This window comes from Choristoneura fumiferana, chromosome 4 (assembly GCF_025370935.1).
Source record: "Choristoneura fumiferana chromosome 4, NRCan_CFum_1, whole genome shotgun sequence".
NCBI classification, from domain to species: Eukaryota; Metazoa; Arthropoda; class Insecta; order Lepidoptera; family Tortricidae; genus Choristoneura; species Choristoneura fumiferana.
In genome coordinates, this window is record NC_133475.1 from 6,411,990 (window position 1) to 6,436,483 (window position 24,494).

At 35.8% G+C, this 24,494-nt stretch overlaps 1 protein-coding gene across 1 annotated transcript in view; it reads right to left on the reverse strand.

Annotated features, from left to right (window-relative positions):
* The window catches only part of LOC141427363 (A disintegrin and metalloproteinase with thrombospondin motifs 1-like), a 64,203-nt gene that overhangs the window by 31,199 nt on the left and 8,510 nt on the right, over nucleotides 1–24,494 (reverse strand). The window contains 2 exon segments of the mRNA XM_074086704.1: nucleotides 4,249–4,368; nucleotides 8,801–8,941. Of these exon segments, the coding sequence (XP_073942805.1) occupies nucleotides 4,249–4,368; nucleotides 8,801–8,941 (261 nt within the window).

Below are 24,494 nucleotides of genomic sequence, written 5' to 3' on the forward strand. Positions count from 1 at the left end.
TTATACATTTTTCTATAGTATTTCTGTTTATATCGTTTTATCCCATAGAAATTTTCAGTAGAAACACAAGTGATTTAGATATAATACGATATTCAAAACGTACAGCATTATAAAAAACGAACAGACAGACGAACGGCTGACCAGTAGGGCTACTACGAAACTCGAAACTCGAAGTTTGTGTCGTGCGGTCCCTCTGACACTTATACTATTTAATACGAGAGCGAGAGGGACGGTACGATACGGACTTCGAGTTTCGGGTTTCTTAGTAGCCCTGCAGATAAAGTCTAAGAAAATAGGATCGCGATTGGCACCCGTGTACACGAAAACGATCATGTAATGATTAAAAACGATAACGTTATGTTTTCTTAAATATCAACCATAAGAAGCTTTGTTAATTTATAAATCACCATGCATGTTTTATAACGTTTTTTTCCAACAACTGGAAGCAAAAGGTTTGGACAGTAAATGACCTCGCTTACATATAACAAAGCGACGTCGAGACGAGAAAAGGGCGACCGTCGGCCGCGGCTAGAGCGCCTTTGAGCTACTTTTTCATTTCAATGTATAAGAACTGTATATTTAATGATCCGTTCTGATCCGGCTGACGTTTTGTATTAGGCTCCCCTTAAAAGGTGAGCGTAATTGGTGGACTCCGAAATGTAAATCATTGCGGCTAAAAAGGAAAAGGCTTGTTTTTCCGGACAACTTATGCCGTAAATTGGGGCATAAAAAGGGTAAATAAAACATGCCACGCCACGGACAAAAATACGCTTTTAGGTAATTGCCACTCGCTTTGTTTTTTGTTGTCGGTGTAGATTTAAAACCTGCATTTACGTGCAGTAGGACTTTGTACATAAATAATACTTAATTAAATTATGTAAAATAGTATCCCATCAAAACATAAATGTAAAATGAGAGCCAAGTTCAATATTATGATATATGCCTTGCTTCTTGACTTAAACGACAAAAGAAGTGAGATCTAAATGGGTGCCAAGTTCAATAGTCAGTCCTGAAATTTATTTATAACAATATAAAATATTTTATAACAACTTAAAATATCATTCCTTCTTATAACTGGCAAAAAATCTGGCCCTCGAATGTATGCAGTAATAGGCAATTTTGTATGTAGAACGGGCCAAATATTTTGCCGCTGAGTATATATTGAAGCCTAAGGTATGACTTGGCTAGTTCTCAGATAAAAATTAATATTAAGCACCTACTAAAACTTTACAACTTGCGAAGGCTATAATATAACTCGTATATGAAAACTAACCAAGTCTGACCTTAGGCTTCAATATATTTTCCTAAGTTATAAGAAGAAATGATATTTTAAGTTGTTATAAAATATTTTATATTGTTATTAATAAACTTCAGGACTGATCATTGAACTTGGCACCCATTTAGATCTCACTTCTTTTGTCGTTCATCAACAATCATATATCATAATTTGAACTTTTAAAATGGATGGGATATCTTACAGTAGAAATATTTTATAAAATAAACCTAACCTAACCCAAGGTACATCAAATCGAATTAAAAACAATAGAAATAAGTTTGGTTTTTTAGGATAAATTACATTATATCAAATGAAAATTATATCAATTGTTGCATTGGGTCCATATCGGCTCGCATACTTAAAAGTCCGAACGTAATGTTTGTCAGAATGATATTTTGTCATAACTCTTTTTTCTCTGAATCCAGTAATGGTTCAGAATCGTTATAAAACAAACCCAACCTAACCTTAAAAAAAAATTAAGGTTAAGGTTTCAGTGAGAAAAAAATTATGACAAACGATGATTCGGACAAAAATTACGGTATGACTAGCGAAAAGTACTTTGGCGCTCCCTGGTAAACCATTAGGCCTATTAAATTAAACTGAAATTCCGGCGTTTCACAAAAAATCCGGTTGGAATTCCCAAAAATTTATCGAGAATTTCGCTAACGTTGCATGAAAAAAACCCGCACCGAATTTCATGTCTCTAATCGTAGAGGTTGAAATTTGGTATCGAAAGTAGCCTACTTTTTGAATTTTACAGCGCATTGGTGGTTTTTATTGTAATTTTTTATTGATAAATAAATAAAGCTGCAAAAAAAGCAAAAAAAAAATAAAGGCGCGATAAGCCCGCCTATTGCTTACCTTAGAAAATCTCAATGTATATACCTAGGTACCTGTGTTTTCTGTACTGCTTACTATGTGTTATTGTATTGTATTGTTGTAAAGCACAAAATTACAGCAGGTTGAAAATAAAAGTATGGTACGGCCGTGCCGTTGTTTTGCTCGACTTGGCGGAGGCACTGCCGTGCCCGATTAAGACGGTCCAAAAGTACTTTACCTTCATGTCACATAGTATTGGGACTTTTGTATATACTTATGCACTGTCGTGTCGTAGATAAACTTGATTTGCGTTGTAGTTACGTCAAATTATCCAAGTTTTGATTAGTTTCAACTATGTTATTTCGAATCTCGGGAAACTGCTTATTCACTCATTAATATAAATCCCACAGTGTATTTTGCGTCTTAGACAAACGTCGTCGAGAGATATGTGATGGATAGATATAAATCCCGAGGCGCTAATCCCTCATAAAGGGATTGCGCTGAAACCTTTTGCGGGCGTTTCCAGTCATCCCGTTTTATTTAGCTACAGTGGCAGTTGTTTGGCAACGCGTGGTAAATATTGTATGAGGATTATCCCTCCCTTGCCAACCATGCACAGTGAAAGTATTTTTCGCTCTCCTAATGTTAAAAATTCGCCGATATTGCCAGAAGTTGCAAATGATATAGCTATCTGAAAACCATCAAAAGCACTAAATTCTTGCGCATTAATTTATCTGTGCCACCCATGATCACAGAATAAATACCGAATAGTACCACAATGCTGTGTTATGTCATTCATGCTGTTGTATTTTTTTAATAGCCTATATGGTATCCCACTGCCAAGCATGGACTCTTCTTGACCTTCACAAGTCCCGTCCTGACCCTATGTTGTAATTGGCAAAGAATTTTTGATTGTTCGCTATACAAGAGTGTTAACCGTTAACCTAGCTGTGTAGCGTCAGTAAAAGATGGAGTCAAAGTTCGATACGCAAAAGTATGTTTTGCAAGCCAAAGCAAATTCAGTAGGTATTGAGTAGAAAATACGGCTGGCTTGGGCTCTAGCTTCTGAATAGCCGATACGATGTGATTAATCCGGTAGAGGGCGCGGGTGGATATAGGTAATTGCTTTCTTTCATTTTACCAACAGTGGGTTATTGTGCCAATAGGGAATCCGTCCGGAATAACAATGGGCTAAGCTGTATTGGTGAATTAGTTTTAATTAAAGGTATGGGATCTATTTGGTATTATACTTACCTACGTGGTATTCTTCTCTAATTTGTGGCAAGTTCTAGTTACAACTCTGTTTTTAAAAACCAAAGAGCAAATAGATACATTGGTGCGAATAAAAGGTTCGAAAACATCTTAATCAAATGTACTACCTTTATTTAATTTTGTACTTTTCAGCGTCGAGACCCTTAGTCCGTGGGCTGGGCTCTGAGTTTTTTCAAAGACTCATCAAAGACACTCCGAGATACCACAGGAGACCGAAGATCAGGCAGCTTTCTCGCTCAACGCATCAGTCTTGCACTTCAGCGAGGAAATGCTGCCAGCGTCTTCGGTACCATGCCGCAGGGGCCAGGATTAGAATTATTCTAGTTTTAGTTTAGTTTATTTAATTTTAATCTTGTTTTAGCTTTTCAATTGTTGTAATCTACCTTTCATTATTATGCTTACTTACCTAACGCTAACCTACCTTTTAAAATTTATAAAAGTACGAAATTGTAAAGTAATAATACCTAAGTAAGGCCAGCAGTTTTAATAAGGTAGGTTTTTAATTGATTACGTGCACTACTTTTTCTCAGTTAAGTTTATTTGATGTTAACTTCCGATAATTATAATTTGAAATTATAAATATTTAAAAACAGTTAAATATCTTGAAATATTACCTAGTTATTCAAAACATCTAAATCGCACTTCAAACTAAAAACCGTACCCCACGTAAAAAACACTTAAGTAGTATAAAAGTACCTACACATAAAGGTTTTTACAGACACAATAGTGGCCGTGCTTACGAGTACTACAACTACAAGCTACAAGCAAGTATGTCGAAAATGTTGATAATGCCATTTGAGTTTTTGCCTGCTTTTACTTGTTCAATAAGTATTATCTCTACGTTGGGGGTTCTTCTTCCGGCATGTGTTAGCCTCACTCACCCTTCTCCGAACTCCGTGCGGCATTGCTCGTCCATAGTGAACACGTACTTTGAGAGGGACTTGGCACCCCCCAGCTCCACACCCTCGTCCTGGCTGCGCGAGTGAAGGCACCACAAGTACCTGAAACACGATGCAACTTAGAACCCTCTGTTGACCTTTCCAATGGCCAGACAGTCATAGACATAATAATACTTTTAGAATAATAATAATAATAATATTATTATTGTTAGCCTATTCTGTCCGACTGCTGAGCAAAGGCCTCCCCCAATACTTCCACTGCTCTCTGTCCCCTGCATACAAGGGCCAGTAATAATAATAATAATAATCGTTTATTGTTTTCTCCACCACCAAGTAGGTAATTACAAATAACAGTCCCAATAAAATCACAAAAGACAAAGACTCGCGTGGAGGAGACTGGTGCCCGAACTAGGAGGGCCCTGTGTGTCAGGTCACCAGGTCTCCGACCTTCAGATGTCTGGTGTTATCATGTTGTAGGCACAGTGTAAGAAAATTTGTAGGTATGTTAATATACATTGAGGTGCTAATATTATCGAAATGTTACTTTCAAAACCTTTTTTAAAATAACGAAAAATTAATTAAGTGTGTGTGTGTGTGTGTGTGTGTGTGTGTGTGTGTGTGTGTGTGTGTGTGTGTGTGTGTGTGTGTGTGCGTGCGTGCGTGCGTGCGTGCGTGTGTGCGTGCGTGCGTGCGTGCGTGCGTGCGTGTGTGTGTGTAAGAATAAGAAAGAAGAAAGAAATAACACTTGTATACGTGACAAAATGTGAAAATAAATGAAATAAAATAGAAATGCGCATGCGAGTTGAGAGCTTGGGTTGGGTTGGAGTTCTTACGTGGGTTCAGTACATATAGGGAACTTCACACTATTGAACTGTTTTTCAAGTGGGTACTCAGCTGATTTTCTCGTAATGTTTTCGCTCACCGTAAAGCATTTGGCGAATTTTAAATATGATTTGGCACGTAAATTCAGAAAAACTAGGAAAAGTGAGGTCATGCTCATACACCCATATGACATGACCATGTGCGCTCAAGAGGTCAGGCCATTGGTTTATTACGGCTTAGGTGGTTTGACAATAGTGTGTACATCTTTTTTCCTACTAAGAAACAAGCAAAATCCTCGCGAAATGAATTCATTTCAAAGGCTTTGTCACAAAAGCTGACGGCTAAGGGAATGCCAAATTTTTGCGTTTTGTACTTTCTCGCCAACATTAATTCCGTACTAGAATCTTCAAAGCCCCCTTACGATGTTTACATGAATTCTATAAGCTTTTGTTTTATATTAGTTTGTTTAGGTCAAGTCTAATTTCACCCAATATTAGTGCTCAGATTGACTTGAAAGTCCATATGTAGTAGTAGTCCTACTATGAACCTAGTAGTGAAGATAACAATGCAAGTATAGTCAACAAAAAGTGCTCACCGTAAAAACTGCTTGTATTAAAAATTAAGCTAGTATAGTAGTCGTTGCAGGCGACTCCGTCCACGTAGAATTTTTTTATGGCTATCCCGCGGAATTATTTCCGGAATAAATACTATCCTATGTCCTTCCCGGGGACTCAAACTACCTGTATACCGAGTTTCATCTAAATCGGTTAAGCGTTTGAGACCTGATGAGGTAACATACAAACAGACTTACAAATTGGAGGATTCATCCTAAGAACAAAACGGTAAGTATACGGTAAAGTAAAAAAAATAGTAGGAAAGATGAGGTACGAAAATTTGTCGTCAATGCGTCTGCAACTGCAGTTCGTTCGTCCTCAACTTCCGACATTATAAGTGTACATCAACTACTTCAATTGCAACTAATTGACGCGCTTGTTGTGCCGCCATTTATGTGTTACTTTTGTTACTGAAATAAATTGACACTTAATTTGAGGAAGCTTTTTTAATTTAGATTTATTTATTAGTAATGCATTAACTTGTAGGTATACTTAAAAGATCGATTAGGGCAATGTTAGAGACTAAACTTAAAATGGCGATGAGATAGTTCAAATCCTATAAAACCTTGTAAGTAGTTGATCCAATCCATCATTACTTATTCCTTTTATTTTCATTTTCTATCAGTTTTATAAGTATCTAGTCCAAGTAAATGTTTTGATCAAATAAGCAGCGTACAATGCTGTGTTGCATTTAAGTATATTGGTCACAACAAGTTTATAAATACAACAAACTTAAATGAGCTTCACCGAGCACAACGATGCCCCATTCAACCCAGTTAAGCTCATTAAAGAAAGCTTAGACAGCTCTCGATGCAGTGTAGCTTTGTGCTTTAAATAAGTTTGTATTTCTGAGAGTTTTACAGTAACATACATTAACCCAATTTATGTAAGCATAATCCCTTTAATCTTGCAATTTGACAAGAGATTAAGTAAACAATTTGATTTGATAATAGATTCATGTCTAGAACAAAATGAATATTTTCGTAATTTTATTTTATGACAAACAAAGTTTGGCATTTTATCAGTGTTATCGCTAAGAGTACAAGTTATTCCAAGTGCAATGTATTCGTTTTTTTTATTTTAATTTAATCGCATCGGCCTCTCGCAAAAATCACCTAACTCAAAAACTTGGCTTTCAAATGCAAAAAAATGTAATCAAAACAGATAAGGTATTTTCAGATTTTATATTATCGCGTGCAAACAATTATTAACAAACTGTACCTACAGCTTCATTATTTTAGTAAACTATGCCGGACTTATTTTATTAAGTACCTAACCTTTTAGTTTTGTAAGTGGTTCAATGGTTAAGTTCCCAATCCGCACTGGGACCGCTTGGGAACTACGGTCTTAGCCCTTGAGAGGAAGCCTGTGCCCTGACGTACCTAAACCTATAGGTCGACATGATGATGAGTTGGTTTAAATATTTTTATACCTGTCTTGAATATAACACAACTTCGTTGTTTAAATAAACTGAAATTTCCTCTGCAGCTTTATGCCTGAAGCACAGATATAACAGTACGTAACTAAAGTTAGTTTTAAGTTTTAAGGCACTCTTGGCATTAATTAAACCGGAGAGTGAGAAAGTACTTGGCTGTAGAGAAATAGTAATTAAGAACAAAATGTTTCAAGTTATTAATCTTAAACTCGGCAGCAGCACAAAGTAATTAATAGTACTACCGTAGAAGTACATACATACACTAGTCTAGTAAACAGCTTAGGGTGTCTTTGACCATGGGGCTTCAAGTTCAAGGTTCGATTCTACTCACGAAACTATGCTACTTTTGTTTTGTAACATTTTCAACAAACTTAAATTTAAATCATTTATTGATCCTCAAAGATTAATTGTTAAATCAGTGTAGGTATCAGACTTGGCGGTGACGTTGTCTCTTAGTACAGAACAAAGGATAAACATTTATCAATGTGCCGTCAATTTAGTAGTGTATCGCATATATTGAAAATTTCATTTTTTGTATGAAAATTAAATTAAATTAACAGTGGTCATATTTTTAAAAACTAGCAGAATCAAAGTAGCTCAGTTATGCGACTAGAGTCGAACCCTGGACTTAAAGCCCCATGGTCAGACACCCTGTATACAGTAAATAGGCTGGGCTGTTACTGAATCAAAAAGTTTCACTTTCGGCCTAATCTGGAGTTCCTATCAGTTGAGAAGTTGAGATAGAATCCCTTGCAGATTCATCGATTTTTTAAATAAGTAATGACGTAAATAACTCCAGTACTTGTTTGAAATTATGAATTGACTTGTAAATGAATGGAAAAAATTCTGGAAATCTTACAGAAAAGTGCTGTCGAATTTTCCCAATTATCTGCTGAAATATCCCGGATTAATTTTATATCTATATCGAAATATATCGAATAAATAAATAAATATCACGGGACATTTCACACCAATTGACCTAGTCACGTAGTCCCGATAGATAGATACGAGTACATACTTAAATGCATATTAAACATCGAAAATACAAACTGAGACATGGATGCACAGAAAAACCAGAAAAAGAGACCAGCGCTGGGAATCGAACCCAGGTCCTCAGCATTCCGTGCTGCATGCTATAACCCCTACACCACTGCTGGACCACCACACTGCACTGCACTGTTGGTTTTCGATATGGTTTCACGGGATACCCGTAAAAGTAACAAATTTGGAGTTGAAATAAAAAATACAAAAATACTCCAAAAAACCAAGCATATTAAACACCCCAAACCCGAGAACAAACATTCGTATTTTTCATACAAGTATCTGCCCCGAGCTCAAGTTTCGTATCGTAGTTTTTCTCTAACCACTAGGCCATCTGGTCATCTGTTAATATAACCATGAAACATATCCAACTAATAGAAGAAACACGAAAGTTTGTTTGACTGTTTGAGATGAAATAGAAAAATAAAGTGTTGAGTATCACTTCTAATTATAAAACAATAAAATCAGCTCTGTTTGATTGCATTTTAGTGTGATTTGAAGGTTTTAAAAATACTTTACGAATTTAGTACTTAAATGCTCGGAAGTTTCGATTCGCCTGCCAGACCTGTCGGTTTAATCCAGTCAAATCGCGGTTAAAAGCTAGTCGCAGCACAACGCTTACTTGGCTTTGTCGTGCAGCTGCTTCTTGGAGCAGGATGACCACGAGAAGTTGTGGAGAGCGGCCAACACCGTCGGTGCCATCACAGAGCCTCGCCGGGCTGCTCCCGCGCAGTGTTCCTCGTCGTCGTGAGTCAGGCCCAATCTGAAAAAGAAAAATAAAAACCTGAGTGCATGGGATAAACGACAGCCAGGTAACATTGAACCAACTGAATTGTGAACAACAGTGAAACCTTTTTACAGTATTGTTTCACAAGCAATTCGTCATGAAATTTACACTGAGAACGTTCTAATTAATAGTTTTAAGGTTCAATAGGACCTACATAGACGATATCATTTTTGTCTATATACGTCCCGCTGCAGGGCACATCACATGCCTCCTCTTAGAACGAGAGGGCTTGACCTTTTTAAGGTCGCGGGTGAGCAATTAAATTCTTTTAGTACTCAAACCACTAGTCTACCACGGCTATAGTCAGTGAACATAAGTACCCGTGGAAATTAGAGCTGTAGATATCGAGAAAATACAACTTATTTTGGCTACTATTTTTGCCTAGCTTCCACATTCCGCTCAGGCTACAGGCAATGTTTTTGGCATTCCAATAATTCTATCTAACTGCTATCAAATATATAAGTATTAACTCTTATTTAATTGTACCAGTATATTTATTTATTTATTCATAATAATTACTTACAGTATTCACCAATGCGTCTCTATTACTAGCTCTATTACTAGCATAATTGATAGATACATAATAAATAACTACAATAAATAGACATACACGAACATTTCCTTATTTTATTGAGAAGCAACTGCCAGTGGTCAGCGAATACAATACAGCATCTGGGACCTGAGTCACCAATAAGTTCAGAAGCTCAATCGCCCTTGCGGTCGGCGAGTTTCTAGCGCGGCGCGTCCGGAACCCTTTAAAGGCACATGTATCTATGATCTTGGATTGACCGCCATTTTTATAAGCTACCACTTCGAGACAGCAAAATCTGTGCTTAAACTGAAAACGAGTATACCGAAATATATAATTGTAATAATGTTCTTAAATTGTGCTAAATTTCCTCACGAGCTTACCTATTCAGTATCCGTCTTTCAGTACTTTTGTAGCTCTTGAGACGTTAATTTGACTCAGATTGGGAATCCCGCACGCACTTAAACAGATGATATTATTACGCGTAGTCATTATGCCAAATTGAATAAAGAGACGGTTAACCTGGTTAATAGCCTTGATGGTATGGTGAATCAGGTTTTATTTTCGTCTGATCAGACGTCGAAAGGTGCCTGGGAATCTCAGTCATCGGCTGAAGTTACGCTGAAGATATAAGTAGGTATGCGTTCGTTTATAAAAAAATAGCTAATTAAGGGCGAAGTCACTGTTCTTTTCAAGTAAAAATCTAGTTCTCTAGTATGATTTTATTCAAATCAGAAATGTATAGCGTTATATGTAAATGGCTGTTGAAAACTTACCAACCCTTGTTTAAGCGTAAAAAGGTTTAATAATGACAAATTGGTGATTATTGTACGAATGATATATTTAAACTGAAGCTGAGCTATAACAATTAAATGAGACTAAACCCATTTACGGAACCCTAAAAATCATAAAAGTTATAAATCTGTTACAGAAATATTTATGTTTTGTCTCTTGTTCCAGTGCCAGATAAAGGCAAAAGACCATTATAGTACAATGCGTTTAGTAAGCGTTTATGAATTGGGGTAAATCAGATATAACTAGTTATAAATAAAAAATAAAATAAAAGTGTAGTGGTACTTTATAGAAAGGAAGAAATCTGCGCATACAACGTACAAATATGAAAAATTTAACTTATACTTAGTCATCTTCATCATCAGAAATCATGGTAATTCCCGAATGAATGTTACCTAAGTTTACTGTTTATTTTTAAATTACAACGTACAGTTCTGACACGTGTGTGTAAGGTATATTTGCGGTGTTATTTCTAGCAACAAACCACATTGTTTTCATTTGTTATACTCTATTTTCGGGAATATCTAAACAATAGCGGTGACTAGTTGGAAATACTGGAATGATTCATCTTTGTAATTCTGGTAGTATACGTTACCTTTGTTTGCTGCAAATTTTACCAACTCTGGCGGTTTTTCAGTATGAAGGTATTTTGAGCTGCTAACGCTTAGAGGAAAATACTGCAAACTACTAGTAGTACTGTTAATTTATACTCATTCAAACCCATAGTTATTTTTGTACTTATGTATTTTTTTTCTGTGCGGACTCCCATGTCGCAGACTTGCAATTATTAGTTTGATCCTTTGCTTTTCTTACAAACTTATTTGTGCGTTCACATACAAGCCTATAACATAGTCGTTTAGAAATCCGGATACGTCAGCACAGATTAGCGCTAAATTTAAAAACAAAATATCGGTACGAGTATTTTAAAAAGTATTTAGGTATTTAGACTACTGGTCGAACCGTGGTACGCAATGATTATACAACTGTTAAAGAAGCCAAGTCTGAATTACGATGTTAATTATGCCTACAAGTAGGACCTTGGGTATTTGGAAGAATTATGGTTATACTGTGAAAGCTTCCGGAAAGTACTTCATACTTCAATTTTATCCTCCTTTTTTCGGCCGTTCAAAACGATATAATTTGAAACACGATTTGTCAAAATGCAATTGCAGTATTCTTTCCACAGGATCAGTGCTTTCTTTTTCAAATTATGTTTAAGTACTCGATCCACGTGAAGATGTCGATTAACCTTGTACTTTAGCTGGGACTTTGCCCTTAATTGTTTGTTACCTCGCCTTAATTACATCATCTCCACAGTCCATGTCCTTGTTAACTTTGTCATAGTTATTTTCGTCCTTTTATGGATTACTACACTGACTCAAAAGTTGGATAGAGCGTGAGATGTTTGCCATAATATTATACGGCTACATATTACTAATTGCCCCGTATTATCATTGCCAATTGCCATACAACGAGGAAACGCAGCAGCCTTATGGGCAACCTGCGCAATAGCGATGTAGGTGATATTTGTAAATATAGGTATTTGTAAGATAGTTTTAGTTTTATACTTCTTTGCTTTTCTAATAACGTGTTTGTTCGTTTTTGTATATATTATGTGTAAATAAATATATTTAAAATTTTTATTACGTAATAAAAGAGCGAAATACAAATTTGCAGTGGATGATGCTGTATGTTACAACATGCGAATTGCTCTTAGTTTCAATTTAGTGCAAGTCAGTGTAATTACATTTCGCTGTGGACTGTGCGCTGGCGCGGTCCCTTTGTAGTGTTCCCGACTCGTATCACAATTAGAGGAGTCACGACATACGAAATGCTTCAATTAACAATCAATTTGATTAGAACCCTTTGAAATAGTGCTTATCTACTTGTTGGAACCAGCTCGAAATACAGCTGTCGTCTGCGTTCCGTGGGTTTTGTAATTTCCAGGGATAAATAGTAACCTATGCTAATCAGGGACGTGTAACTTTCTATTAGCCCCTCGACGCAAAAAACAAACACACAGACAAAGTTTGGTAAAATACTAGCTTTTACCCGTAGCTTTGCACGCGCAAGCACTTAGGTCTGACAGTTGGATTGAAATTCCACGACTTCGAAAAAAAATCTTGTGGAAATTCGCTAATGAATTTCACTAACGTCGCATAAAAACCCTCGCGCCAATTTCACATATCTCTGATAGTACCGGCCAAACTTGGGGACTTTATCCTGATATAAAGGTAATATCGAGTTAAAAATTTCAAATGTCCAGCTATCTACAAACCGAATTTTATACACAGCTGTCGAACTGTTTTAGCGCGAAAAAGTAACAAACATACGCACGCACGCGCACATATATACACTTATAAATGTTAAGCGGTAGAGATGGTGGTGGTAGGACCTTGTGCAAGGTCCGCCCGGATTGCTACAACCATCTTGCTCGCTAATCCTGTCGTGAAGCAGCAGTGCTTGCACTGTTGTGTTTCGGCGTGGAGAGTAAGACAGTCGGTGAAATTACTAGCACTTGAGGTATCCTATCTTAGGCGTCTAGGTTGGCAACGCATCTGCAATACCCTTGGTGTTGCAGATGTTTATTTGCGGTGGTGATCTCTTACCATCAGGAGACCCACATGCTCGTTTGCCATCCAGTCGAATAAAAAATAAATAAAAAAATACCTTAAAGGGATAAGTTCGCCTTTGTACTGTACATGTATCTCAACGTTTGTAAATTGTGTTTGTTTCTCTATTTTTGTACCATAAAGACATCCATACTAATATTATAAATGTGAAAGTTTATGTGTTTGTGTGTTTTATGTTTGTATGTTTGTCCGTCTTTCACATCGAAACGGAGCCACGGATCGACGTGATTTTTGACACAGAGATAGTTTATGGGCCAGAGAGTGACATAGGCTAATTGTTATCCCGAAAAAATGCACAGTTCCCGATGGAACAGCGCGCGATAACCGAATTCCACACGGGCTTTTAGTACCTACATAATTAGGTACATAATACTCACAAACCTTTGCATTTTTAATTTATATATAACTGTCCACAGAACACAAGTGTACTGTCTGTACTGTACGCTACGTTCCATTATTACAAGAGCACTTCAGACAGTGTGCCCGTACATGCTCGTCGGGTCTGCGGAAGCCTGAGAACTTCATGGTTCTACTTCGATATTACTTAACTTAATCTCTGTGATAGTGCGGCCACGTTGTTTCCTCACACGCGGAGCTCGGTTAAACAAATCGCCATATTCAAGCAAGTTTGTACAATGATTTTCCAACGCATTTTGTCGGATAAGTTCGTATTACGATGGCAAAACATAATTCACTACACCTGCAAATACGTAGCGACCCCGTTTTAAAAACCGGCCAAGAGCGTGTCGGACACGCCCGAAATAGGATTCCGTAGCCATTACGAATAAATAAAATAATATTTTTCTAACGATTTCGTATTTTATACGGAATCTTCCAAGTTTAGGTATATTTTATACCGCTGCTATTTACTCTTAGAGGCTGTTTCACCATCCATTGATTAGTGTTAACTGACGGTTAAATGTGATGCCGTATCCGTCTATTCGAAGAAAAAAAATTGAGACGGCATCACATTTCACCGTCAGTTAACACTAATCAATGGATGGTGAAACAGCCCCTTAAACTACTAATAAATCTCAAGCAAACGGCACTTAGCCGTTATAACTTTTCTCAGAATTTATTCTCAGAAATAAATAAATGATTGATAAATGATTGATTGATTGATAATTTTCCTTGAAAGTTTTATATACTTACTACCATACTGATTTTTTTCAAATTTTTCCACTTACCGGTTTAGATTTTAGACGGGGGAGGGGGGGAGGGGACGCTCGAATTTAATGAAAATTTGCACTTTAAAGTTGAATATTTCGCAAACATGTCACTGAATCGAAAAATCGTTTAAGCAAGCCCCTATTGGTTTTAAAAGACCTATCCAACGAATCCCCACAGTATAGGGTTGGATGAGAAAAAAAACACCTCCACTTTACGTCTATGGGAGGTACCCTAAAAAATTTTTTTTATTGTACCATTTTGTCGGCATAGTTTACATATATACTAATTACAGCTTCATAGCATTGATAGTCCCTGAGCAAAGCCGCGGACGGACGGACAGACAGACAGACAGACATGGCGAAACTATAAGGGTTCCGTTTTTGCCATTTTGGCTCCGGAACCCTAAAAACTCTCAAATATTGTAAAAATTATTTTTTAGCAAATGACGATTCCGCAGATGTTCTCTTTACCAAAAATATGATTCATTTCAATTAGATACAGGCTTAAGCCAAACTGATTCACGCAATTATACTTTTCTGAGTATTATTTAAACAAGTCAAGAGATCTTCTTAGAAACGGTAACGAAAACATTTAACTAGCCGAAAACTGACACGGAAGGTTAGAGTATTAGAATATATTGAAAAATAAGTTGATTTAGTAAGTTTGTGTACCTGTGTACTTTGTTCATATGAGAGTTCGTGCCTTAGGGCGTAATAGGGCGTAATCTTTTTGGCTAATGCACTATTTTTTTTACTACGCAAGGTTCAATATCTCTAAATAAATAAGTCGTATGTACAAGCTTTTATTTATCTTGCCTTGTTCGTTTATTTATTTGGCTCAAATCTTGCAAGTTAAATTTGACCCAGTTCCAGTAGTCCGATCGACTTGAAATTTGGTAAACTTATGTAAATCTGGTGGCAATACAATAATCTGATAGTGACATCCTGGTAGTCCGGCCAGGATTGTCTCCACAGGGCGGAACTCTTCAATAGTTAATGGCATCGACTTGAAATTTGGTGTTCAAATGTAGTTTGGATGATAATACAAGTACAGTCAACAAAAAGTAAAGTCAGCAAAAAAAAGCTTGTATTAAATATGAAGTTTTTACCAAAAACTTATTATTAAAAGGAAAGTACGAGCTCCACGGGAAATATGCATATATTTGTATATAGTAGTGTATTTTTATGTTACGATTCTTTTATAGATTTGTGTATTATATTATTTAAAGCAACGTATTCTAGCTTCCACTATCTATTTTAATTTTTAAACTCACTTTTTGTCTGTCCCTGACGGAATACTCCTCTCATCTACTCAAAGGTTGACTGGTAGAGATCCCTTAAAGGGATAAGTTAGCCTTTAAACATATATTTAATTGTTTGTCAATTGTTTTTGGTTACTTATTTTGTACAATAAAGAGTTTACATACATACATACATTAATTCTCAGATATTTTGGTAGCGATACCGACTACCGAATTAATGCCGCAATGTAAACGATATCTTTAGTCTTTCCCAGCAAAAATGAAGAGTTTCAGTGAGCTGCCGCTACAAAAAATCAGATCCTTGAAATGTAGGTACAAACAAACCGACCGTATTAATCCAGCTTTCGTCGGCGGTATTAATTGTAGATACAAATACCAACTGACGAATAAAAGTCGTGGAAGGATAAAGCAGTCCTTAGCTTTTACGTTGTTTTTAGTATAATTTCATACACAATTTAAATAAATTGTGGATGGATGTGCGTGACTAGAGACTTTAGTTTTATTTTTGACGTAGACTCGAACTAACAAGTATACTGGATGTTTGGAACTTAGTGAAAATGTTGAGAAGCGTCCAAAAGGGCTAAAAATTATTTAAATGGCTATACCCATCTATTACACTACAAACCTATTAAATACTTTTACTCAAAATAGCAACTTGTAATAGTACTTATTCTGTGCATGTGGTGACTTATTTGTACCTACAAAACGTTAAAAGTGTTTTTTTTATCCTTCACTCCATTATGAACTTCTGTACTATTGTCAGTCTTTGTCAGTCTGTGTGAGGCTGGCTGATAGATCGATGCAACGCCAGAAGCAGGGATTGAACTCGGGAGCTCAGCTTCGTAGTCAGATTCTCTAACCACTGGGGTATCCGGTCCTCGATTTTAGCAAATGCACAAAAAGCTTCAGCTTTTGTTTCTCGTTAAAACATTTTTGGGCCAATCAACTTTTTTACGGACAGTAATCCGTCCGCGACTTTTTTCAAACAATTGCAGATTTTTGTAAGTTAACGTGTTTTTTTTTGTAATTTAATAGATGGTGTACATGAATACATGCCATCCTACGTAAGTCTAACCTATTTAACCGTGAAATATCTTGTTGGAAGTACGATTTTTTGGTAACGCCAGAGACAATTTCGGTAACGCAGGAGACGCCCAAAGTGTCGGTAAAATAGTTGATTGGCCCTTTTAAATCTGTCGACCGCTCCAGCGGACGCGGTGACTATTACGTCCCTAAAATTGATTAATTTCCTTTCTTGTTTGCTAAGACCACTCCTCGTCCTAATTAATTCTAGCAAATGAGCCTAATTGCGCGTGAACAGGCCGGGCCGGCCTTGACGTGAGGGATTACCTATTGTTCTTGCCACCGAAAATGAACTCTATCCACGGGAATCAGTGAGCCATTAGTGTAAAGCGACAGGACGTGTGATTTTAGAGCTTAGGCAAAGCCTCTAAATCGAACGCAAATGTTTTTGGTAATGAAATAGTCTTTTTTTGTAAGAATATCTTTTAAATATTTTTGAGTTGTTTACGTTACGACATAGCATAATTTTTTCATAATCAAATAAGGATCGCTGTACTAACTCATAAGTACATAATCGATAATAAGACTTTTTGTTCAAAATTATTTTTTAAAACCATTTTTTTTACTGTACCTAGGAAATTGTTTTGCCATCCAAACTATAGTATTGTATATCAGTTCTAAATTTCAAGTTAATTCGTTCAATTACTAGAATTATGTGAAATTTGACTTGTAAGATACGAAGACAACTCAGATAAATACGGTATTTGACTATTTTGAATATGTTTTATAAATTAAAACTACACAATGCCTGTTATCGAATAGAAAAACAATTTTTAAGCTACCTTTACAAATAACAAAGTTATAAAGGTTTGAAATTCAAGATTAGACAGAGAAAGACATACTGGCATGTGACGTCACACGCCAGTACCGCCATACTTGCTGCATAGAGAAAAGCGTTTGAGAAAGAGACAGGTATATAGATTTTTCAAAAAATCACTATAAATCCAATTTTCAACCGATTTCAATTTTCTCTTCGCTAAACACTATCTGTATATCTATATTTTCATAATAATATTAAGATATGGCAAAATCAGGAGTTGTCAAATACCGTATTATATTTCCATTATTATAGCTCGCTCTACGTTTACAGACAGATTTCCTTCCAACCACAACGTACCATTGCGTCAGCAAAACTAGACGCTAACTGCGACTGAAATGTTTGGGCAGCCGGCAGTTGTCCCAAACTTGCTACTTAACTTGCTGCTACCACCTATTCCTTTGTTTTCTCTGCATTCACATTGTATCCCACTAGATAGGTACAGGTAAAAACTTTAGAAGATGTCCTCTTGTATGTATGTAGTAGTAACGTGTGACTTACCTATTTATACAGGTAAATCGATGTTCCATATTCGAAAAATGACTTAAGTCCCATATCGATTCCGTGCCCTACTACACATACAACAGGTCATCTTCTTAAGTTTTTTTACCTACACCTAGTTTGTTGGATAAAAACTAGGAAAATATTTCTTTGAGTCACGCTGCTACCACCGCGATATATTTACGAGCTGTATTAAATTAGGCTCGGCCGCGAACTAGCGGTTACCCTTTATGTCGAGCGGTGGATAAATATTCCATTTAAGTCGAGTAAATCATTTTAATCATCCAGCGACAGCCTCCGTATGGAGAAGCTGGTATCTAGGGCGAGTAGTCTTATTAGTCTAGTAAACGAAGTGGGTGGTAAAGATAATCTCCTGTGTTTAATTGCGTGCTGTGATAGAGATGTCAGATCTGCCTCAAGTGTTTCTTCGTATAGTTTAATAGTTTAATAAGCCGCGCCGTGCTCATCGAGGCCCACTTATAACCTTACAGTTTTTTCTTTCATACAGAAATAGGCTTGCGTTTGATCACATCACGTCTGATGGTAAGTAAGTGTATATGGACTACGATGAAGCAGGCTTGCCTAGTAAATGTCAGTCACCCTTAATTTCATAGTTGCGACTGTGTCCTTAAACAAAAAACAGAATAACAAAATATACCTATGTACTATTTTTATTTGTCGTGTAAAAATCAGACTAAATATTGTATTGTATTGTATTGTAAAACTCTTTTTTGTACATAAAAACACATGAAAATAACAGAACACAGGATAATAAGATGTACAAAGGCGAATATATCCCATAAAGGGATCTTTTCCAGTCAATATTCTAATTAGAACATGTTAATACCATGTAGATATCTCTACATGTAGATATATCCAAGTAGGTAATACGGCTAAAACTACATTGAATTGGGTAATGTACTTATAGATAAGCATATATGGCACGTTGTTACTGGCATGACAGGTTACGTATTGCAGTTTAAGTTAAATAAAAGCGAGCTACTTTATACCTACTTCGTTCACGTTCAGTTATAAGAGAAATCAAAGTTTAGAACAAAAACTTGTACCTAGAAGAAGGTAAAAAAGAAAGTAACCTTAAATTAATTTCTTACAGCAGTTACAAAGGAGCTCTAAATGTTCATTAGCGTCGCAAACTGAATAATAAAATCGCTGTCGCCACGTTCTTTTATTTATCTTTGAAATGGTAATTAGTCACCGACGTGACATCAAACACGTGGTTTTATCTGAATAAAAAAGTATTTGATAATAAAAAGCGGTTTTTAAAATATCTCATTACGTTTACCAAAACCCTTAAAATAAACTAAAAGCCGTGGTTGCCTAGTGGTTTAACCTATGGCCTCTCAAGCAAAAGGTCGTGGGTTCAAATCCGGGCTGAGTTCTGAGTTTTTCGAAATTCGTGTTCGAAATTAGACTAGAAATTTACCGCGAACTTTACGGTGAAGGAAAACTTCGCGAGGAAACCTCCACAATCGAATTATCCAAAACGTTACCCTGAAAACGCCATTACAACTAAGTACCTACTTGCATACCAAATTTGAAGTCTCTAATAAATATGCATAAAAAAACCACTTTGGTTTGAAGAATTATAAATCCTTTTATTCCTTATCCTGTAAGAGTTTCGAAAAAAAATCTTCATAGGGCAACTTTACAATCTTCAAGAAATATATGCGCGCCAAAATTTAACTTTCTGGTGCCATTAGTTTCAAATCCACTAGTCAGGACATGTTTCGAGATTAGAATAGGTCTTTCAAAGCTGCAAACTTGAATTATACACTTCCGGTAAATAGCAAAAAATAATTATTAAAATAAGAGAATTAGCAGTTAGTTCACTAGCGATTTTAATGTGGGTACAATTAGACGAGACTAAATAAAATAGAAAATTACTGACTCTACGCCCGAAAATCTTTTTGTTCTCTTTAAATACTAAAATAACCTACATTAGGAACAAAAGAAAAGTAAAACGGCGACTAAGTCTGGATTACCTACGGTCGGGATCCCTCGTACAAACCATGACAGATGACCGCGCCGGAAATACATTTAAAGTACATTCGCGGGGTACATGTGCACATCAAAAGGTCAGCATGTGTGGGAATAATTATATTTTTAGAAACAAGCTGCAACGCATTTAAACGCAGAATGCTGTTGCGAGACGACTCTTGGGGTTCACGACGCTAGACACAGACACAGGCGGTATTAAGTCTTATCCAGTTGTATTTTTAGCACTGGACGCAAAAAGAGGGGTGTTATAAGTTTGACTGCTATATAAGGTAAGGCATGTCACCATAGCTCTTAAACCACGGTCTTAGACGGATAGATCTATTTAATCTCTGTATAAAGATATGTCAATAAACAATGGGCAGCATGTTCGTTTCACGATTTCCATTTTGGTAAATATATTTTTTAAAGTAAATGTCAGAATAACGATAGCTAGTCGTATAGTACTTATAAAAAAACTTAATGTAAAAATTACATAAGTACTCACATTTTAATCATTCGCGCTTGATAGGTACTTTAATTTTAAAACTAAAACAGAACTGTCAAATAATTGAAAATTATTCTATTATTCGTTAAACGATTGTGTATATTTATTACAAACTAAATAACTAAATATGTAACACCACACTGAGAAAACCATTTGACAGTAGCGTCAGCAATAGAAGTAAAGTGGCCTTGATGCTCTACCACAGAAGTAAAGCTAAATACCTTTGTTTCTGTGTGCAATTTATACTGGTCTGTTCCAAGTAGATGCCTCAGCATGCTGGATAGTGCACATAAGTACTGGGCTTCTTGTAAGACTTTTACATGATCAGTAGCACAGAATAAGTAATTGTCAGTAGGAAGTGCACACAGAAACATAGGTATTTGGATTTATTTCTGTGGTAACGCATTAAATACTTTTTATTAAATTTGTAGATTTTAACTATTTTTCGCTTGTTATGATATTTTTGGAGTCGTTATATTTTTTTATGGAACTTTATAGGTACCTAAGTACAATGACAATTCAGGCTGACGACATGAAAATGATAACTAGGATTGGCCCTATTTGGCTTTGATGAAGATCGACTTATATTTCCATTGCAGACCGTACATTTATTGATTCCTTTAGTGCTAGCATTTAATCTAAGACAGCTTTATTATACTGCATTGAGGTGCTTTAATATTAAGTAAGATATTCCATTCTATCACACAGAATTTGCGATGAGGCTCGAGTAGTTGCTCGGATCACTGAGCGAGACCTATACTTAATATATATTTACTGTGATCATAAAGGCATGGTAGACTAGACAGGATAGGCACATAGTTATTAAAGGGAATCGAACCCTATGTTTTCTCAAGCAATAAGCTCCATCCTAACCTATTATAATTACTTATACCCTTGTTGTTATTATTATAGCCATAATTACTATGATTTAGTATTTTATATGAATCGTTATTTTAGTTTGTAATTTCAACGAAAAACCTGCGTTACTTTTAAACAGATGTTCTGCAGATTAACTTTTCACTCTACTTTCAACTAAAAAGAAATAAATGTATCTGTGAAATACAAAGAACATTAGGTAGATAAGTATGTAAATTTTTCACGTAAAGCAATTAGAATTTAGTGCTTTAAACATCGTAATATTATTGAAATCTCGAAAGACTTTTCTGACCCGTCATCCAGAATGTCCAAGGTCATTAGTCTCGCTAAAAATTCATCGTAAAGTGACAAACAGACAGTTGGTTCTACCAGATAAAACGAGAAGTAATACCACTCAAAGTAATAACTACGTCGTCAATGAGTGTCGAAATTACATTTTATGAGCCAAACACAGCTTTTATTTCGTCAGCTAAATTGGAGCTTTTATTTTGGTAATAGCCTTTGTTCTTCAGTTCTCGTACGCAAGTACGTACCTATTGATTTACGGATTGACATCTAAAGAAATAATAATAATCAAATCATTTTTAAGAAATTACTCCAAATAAATGCCATCTTTGACAGGGTTAACCAATTTGCTATGAACACATTTGAAGTACGTAACTACATCGAGCGACAAAGAACCCGAAACTAGATTGACAGCTATCAAAATTCTATTGGTTCAGTTACGAACAAGTCGTACTTCGTGACGCTTGTCGCTCAATTTACATACATGTGCTAAATGGCAATTAAATAAAATGAGATCAAATAAAATGTCATGTAAATTCATCATCAACTTATAAATACGTCCACCTAGTGACACCACTATAACATATTTTTTTATTTAGCGTTAATGCCTACAGTACCTATAATTACGAGTATATCTGCAATCTCTAGATTATATAGCACGTACGTACCTAAATTTAGGAAAACCAAATATTTATGTTTAGACGTGAAATAAGGTTGGGCTAATAACCTTTTGGGATTCTGAGGGGAGCCCTACGGTGCCCTACTATGGGACACATGAATGGGCCGAGATGAGATGAAATAAGTTTTTCATGAAAATTTCATTTCTATACTTGTGATTTAATGCTGTATCTGTTGCCGTCTGTGCAGTTAAATTGCCATTCAATCCATTCATCAAATGACAAAGTAGGTGAAATTCAATGTTCGAGATTTGATATAAAAACCAGTCAAATACAATACGCACTCGCACACTGAGAGTTTCGTACATCTTTATATAATAATACCCCGATACCCCTCGTGATACGTGATACCCCTCGTGTTGACAGGTGTCCATGGGCGGCGGTGATTGCTTCCCATCAGGTGACCCGCCTGCTCGTTTGCCCCCTTTTATACAAAATAATAATAAGAGGAAAATAAGGAAATCCAAATTTTTGCGAGCTCCCATTAAAACATTTAAAAATATCTTTTTCACTTTTCATGCTCGTAAAGTTCTTATTTATGCTGGATTTAGGTGACATTAAATGACTTTTTATGCTCTAGTACATAAAATCTTCGTCTAAGACCAAAAGCAAGCAGGTGTAAACAGCCACAAACAAAGAAGTTTCTGCATATATTTTTAATAATTTTGAATTTACGTAAAACTAAAAATCAATCAAATCAATCAAAATAGATCAATAAAACTAAAAAAATATAATTACTTATATAATAATAAATGAACAATCAACGGTACATGGTAAGTGAATAAATTGTTTCCACTGTTGATATTTCATTTCCTCGCCATCGAAGTGAAAAGCAGCTGATTATCTAACGGAATAAATAGAATATATATATATTTTTTTTACCCAGCAAACTACACCATTCTATACAAGTATACTGATTTGGAACTAAATCACCGTTTACCACACAGGGATGCAACTGGACACGCCGGGCTCAAATCCCTTACAGCAACTGGACCCGGCTTAAGATCGCGGTTAGACCGCATGCGAACAACATGTATGGTAGAGACATAGGCAAAGCCACATGTTATGAGGTTAGATGGTTGATGGTACGTGCAGCTCAATGTTTACAAGATTGGTACATAATCATTTCTCCGCAAAGGTAACCGAATATTCCAGAAGCTGCAGGTACTCAGGCCCATGTTACATATTAACAATGGGAATTGACCAATACAGGTAACATACCGAGTAACTACCATTAAAAATTCTTTGAGAATCTAATCGCTCTTATGATAAATATACGACTACTCGTACTAAATATAGTTATAAAATTTAAACATGTGGAGCAAAAGTACATGGCCACTAAATCTTTGCGAGCATTGCGAGTATATTAATGCGACATTTACAAGTAAACAAACCACAATGACTGTGTGATAAACGTAGCCAATGACTGTGAGATATGTATATTAAAGAAATCCCGCAAACTCTTAAGCCTACCCGTAGTTATGATGTCAAAATCTTCATAAAAATATCAGGAGATGTATGCTCTACACCCCGTAACAAATAGGTGTGTACCTATTATTGTAATTAAACACAACAATATGAATCGTCTAGATATCGAGTGCCAAAGAAGTAACTTTGAAAAAGAAAATATTTTTTTATCTCGTCAATAGCACTTACTTTCAATAATATTTTGTCACTTATTTATATTCGTAACTGCTAGAGGACTCTAATAAGAGTAAATCGATATTTATAGTTATTATATTGTTAAACAGTTTAAATGTTTACGTGATTGAGCTGGTTGGTACCGCAAGAGCATATGTAACCTTGCATGTCGACATCAATCGGTTTCACTCCCAATCAATCGCACTAAAATAGACCAAAGAGATGCGGTAACTACCCAATGAGCAATGAACCTGAATTATTCCACCATTTGCAGAAAAAGGTTCGTTTTGCGATCTTTTGAAAGGAAACTGACAGCCTATTGAGTATTTTATGCGAATATTTTTTCTCGGGCATTTGCTTTCTTTACTTAAAAAAAAGTTACTTCGTTCTCGTTTATGTCCGGCCTTCGTTTTGAGAAATTAGTTTATCTACTGGACGTAGATGGCTGTATTTAAGCGCTGTTTTCATTTCAGTGACCTTTTTATCCTCTGTTTAACAGAATTCAAAGAAAAAATTATACATCAACATTTAGATATCATAGAAAAGTGAGCACTTTCGTATTTACTTGAAGCCAGTTAAGACTTAAAAGCTCACTTATTTTCTCCGGTAAAAAAAATCTTAACCAAGAGAAGCCTTACTTGCAAGATAATAAACTCGCATGATCCTCATTTTTCTTATAATCTAAACCGCAACTAGCGTTTTTAATATAAACAACCTAGCTTTATAACGCAGCGTAAAATTATAGCATTAATTTAATTAAA